Below are 3,221 nucleotides of genomic sequence, written 5' to 3'. Positions count from 1 at the left end.
TCCATGTAAATAGGGGTCATTTTTGTGGCAATGAATTGTTGATGAGTTTCGCACGTTTCTAGCTTACATCTGTCATATCTCCAACCAACCCATACTCGCCCCTTCTCATGATGATTATAGTTGGAACTCAAATTCCACTTATTGTCAATCTTTTTATAGATTTTCTTAGCATTTGGTTCTTTAATCTTAGTCTCCATCAACCCTATCACACTGACATTATTTATCTCAAGAAAGTCTCGGACTTCCTTGGCTTTATCAGGGCTATTCCTGCCCCTCACATTCTAGGTCGATATAATCATTGGGGTGAGGAAATTTGAGGGTTTTCGTCCCTTTCCTGGCTAGTCAGGCCACAAGCTTCACTATCTTCTTGATCACCTATACCCACATTCGCTGCTTCTAACTCTACAAATTGAGGTTTGCTACTTGGCATCTTGAGTTGGTATCTGCGCGCTGCCTTCCCTGGAGCGACTGGGGTCCAACCCTCTTCATTACCTTCCTCTTAACTGCTAATGCTATTAGTGATTTGCTTCTGTGGGTTGCTTGAAGGCCAACATTCTGTCTCTAGTTTCTCCTCTTCTTGGGGTGCGACAATTGCCAATTTGGATCGGAGGTCCTCAACATTCATGACATCTTTCATAACTTTGGCAATAGTCAGCGGGATCCACATTCTCCTATCTCCTTTTGTTTTCTTCTCTGCTTTTCCAGATTGCTCCTCGTGGTTGTGGAGTGGTTCATTTTTATCCTAGCACTCATGTCCCACCTTATTGCATTTGCGGCAAAAGAACGGTTGCCACTTTAGGATGGCTTTCTGAGTGAATTCTCTTCCTGCATTATCTCGCACGCTAATCTCCTTAACAAACTCCTGGGTTATATCCACTTCCACCAACACTCTAGCATAAGACACCTTTCTTTGATTCATGGTACACTCATCCGCTAGGACTGGAACACCAACAGCACTCACAATTCTACTCAGTGTTTCTTCTCCCCAACAATGTAGAGGAAGACTAGGTAATCTGATCCACACCGGAATAACCCTCAGAATCTCTGCCTTGAAATCAAAGTTTACACTCCATTTTTTAACAACTATTGGGGCTCTGTTAAGGAAATACGGACCTCCTTTAAGGATATCAGAGCAATCACTCTCTAAGTTGAATTTCAGGATGAAGTAGCATTCCTCATGTGTGTGAATGGTAGGCATTAGGACATGAGTCCAGTGTTTACGAATAAAACCACGTATAATATCAACAGAAGTATTTCCTCCAACCACATAGAAAACAACAGCTCTTTCCCACACATTAACTAAATCTTCTACATCATGAGACTTAATATGCACAACTGGTTTACCATTTTCTAGAGAAGGTGGAACAAATTTAAGGGGCATTCCAATTGAAGGGTTTGAACATGATACCTTATCCCTCCACGAGGTTAGCAGCGCTGTGTTCCCGACCAATTGTTGCGTCCTGTCAGCAGCGAGTTGTCTTCCGGGGATTGGAAATTCTTCCTGTGGCCGTGTCTGCCTATTCCTGCCATTTCCGTCGATTTCTGGCTGTGAGGCTTCTACTGGTGGCGACACTCATTCCATGCTCTGGATGTGTAATTGCAAGGATTCCAATTGAGCCTTGATTTGCTTCAATTCGTTCCTGATTTGCCCTTCTTTCCCGTCATCCTCTGTACCAGTCTGGTGTACTATTTCATCATTAACCTTATCTGTAGGCTCGCCTGAACTGTAATCTCCGACTCTATTAAATTCAGCTTCTCCCATAATCCCCACCGTTGGCTCGCCTGAACTGTTCTTCCCACTTCTAGTGACCATGGATGAGCAGCGTGTTTCTTCTCCTCTACCTCTTCCTCTTCCTCCTCCTCTTGACCCTCGTCCTCCCCTCATGCCGTCGGTAAGGTTGCTGGTCAGAGTTTGCTTGAGATGCTGGTGAGGAAGACAGCTAATTGCCCATCTTTCGCCCAACTCTCGTCTCTCTCTCTCTCTCTCTCTCTTTATATATATATATATGTGTGTGTGTGTATGTGTGTGTGTGTGTGTGTGTGTAATAAAATTATTTTCTTATGTGGAGAGTGATGACATCAATTGGGAATTGGAGCTGGATTTTGTGCAGGGAGGGAGTTTGGAATATGGAGTGCCATGTAACTTAAAATTACATTGTTTTACAATAAAACATATAGTTAACTTAAAATATATACAGTTGGTTTAATGAAACTTGCGTTGCTTTGGCGGTTGATAGCACAACTTTAATTCATGAGGTCATGAGCTCTACTCCGACTGATGGCAATTTTCTCAATTTTTTAGAAAGGGCAGTTCCCTCACGTGAAAGCAGAGGAGGGCATGTGGCTTCGCGTATGTCATAAGGTATTTTTAAAGGTTTCTCCAATGAAGGGGGTTAAAAGATTCGAAATTAAAGGTAAGTTAAGTCTCAAGTTTATCGGACCATTTGAGATTTTGTGCAGAATTGGGAAGGTAGCATATGAATCAGCCTTGCCTACAGAGTTGGATCGTGTGCATAATGTATTTCATGTGTCTCAGCTACGCAAGTATGTGAATGATCCGTCCCATGTCTTAAGCTACGAGCCATTGCAAGTTGATGAAACGTTGAGCTGCGAGGGAAAACCACTAAGGATACTTGATATCAAGTTAAGGAGTTGATTAATAAGTCTATTCCGTTAGTAAAGGTGGTGTAGTCACACCACGATGACGAGGAGGCAACGTGGGAAAAAGAATTAGACATGAGGAATCTTTATCCGCATCTATTTTCTTAAAGGTTTGTGATTTCGGGGACAAAATCTCTTAAGTTGGGGAGAATGAAATAGTCTTAATATCTCCTTTACTAAAATATTATTATTTTAAGTAGTAAAGTGAATATGTCATTTAAAAAAAAAGCCTTTTAAGTTAATAATCTAATTAAGTAGGGTATTAAAATATATATTTCCACAATTTGAATTTAACTAAAAATAAATTAAGTATTAACTTATTACCATGATTTTAGTACAACTTATGATTTATATTTGTGTGGAATAAATTTATTTATGAATATTCTAAAATCTTAAGATAGTATTAGTTTGGGTTAAAATACCTGCTGAAATTTTAAGGTTTTACTTGCTCTTAAAATTCTATCAAAAATGTGAATTCAAGATTTAATTCTCACACCTTTTTGTTTTGGTGTATAGATCATTGAAGATTGAAGTGAAAATCTCTCCTTTTGCTTAAACAT

General features: G+C 40.0%; 1 protein-coding gene across 1 annotated transcript; it reads left to right on the top strand.

Annotated features, from left to right (window-relative positions):
* The first annotated feature begins 1,811 nt into the window (after positions 1–1,811).
* LOC130799438 (uncharacterized) lies at positions 1,812–2,656 on the top strand. The gene is made up of 2 exons (XM_057662530.1): positions 1,812–1,892; positions 2,303–2,656. Exons 1-2 carry the CDS (start codon positions 1,812–1,814, stop codon positions 2,654–2,656), a joined length of 435 nt encoding a protein of 144 aa, XP_057518513.1.
* Positions 2,657–3,221: the final 565 nt, after the last annotated feature.

Source organism: Amaranthus tricolor, chromosome 14 (genome assembly GCF_026212465.1).
Source record: "Amaranthus tricolor cultivar Red isolate AtriRed21 chromosome 14, ASM2621246v1, whole genome shotgun sequence".
NCBI classification, from domain to species: domain Eukaryota; kingdom Viridiplantae; phylum Streptophyta; class Magnoliopsida; order Caryophyllales; family Amaranthaceae; genus Amaranthus; species Amaranthus tricolor.
This window is presented reverse-complemented; position numbering and strand designations above follow the sequence as displayed.

Coding starts and splice junctions, on each gene's coding strand:
- LOC130799438 (XM_057662530.1), top strand. CDS start 1,812: ATGGATGAGCAGCGTGTTTCTTCTCCTCTACCTCTTCCTCTTCCTCCT. Junction 1,893..2,302: donor GTCCTCCCCTCATGCCGTCG/GTAAGGTTGCTG, acceptor TCAATTTTTTAG/AAAGGGCAGTTCCCTCACGT.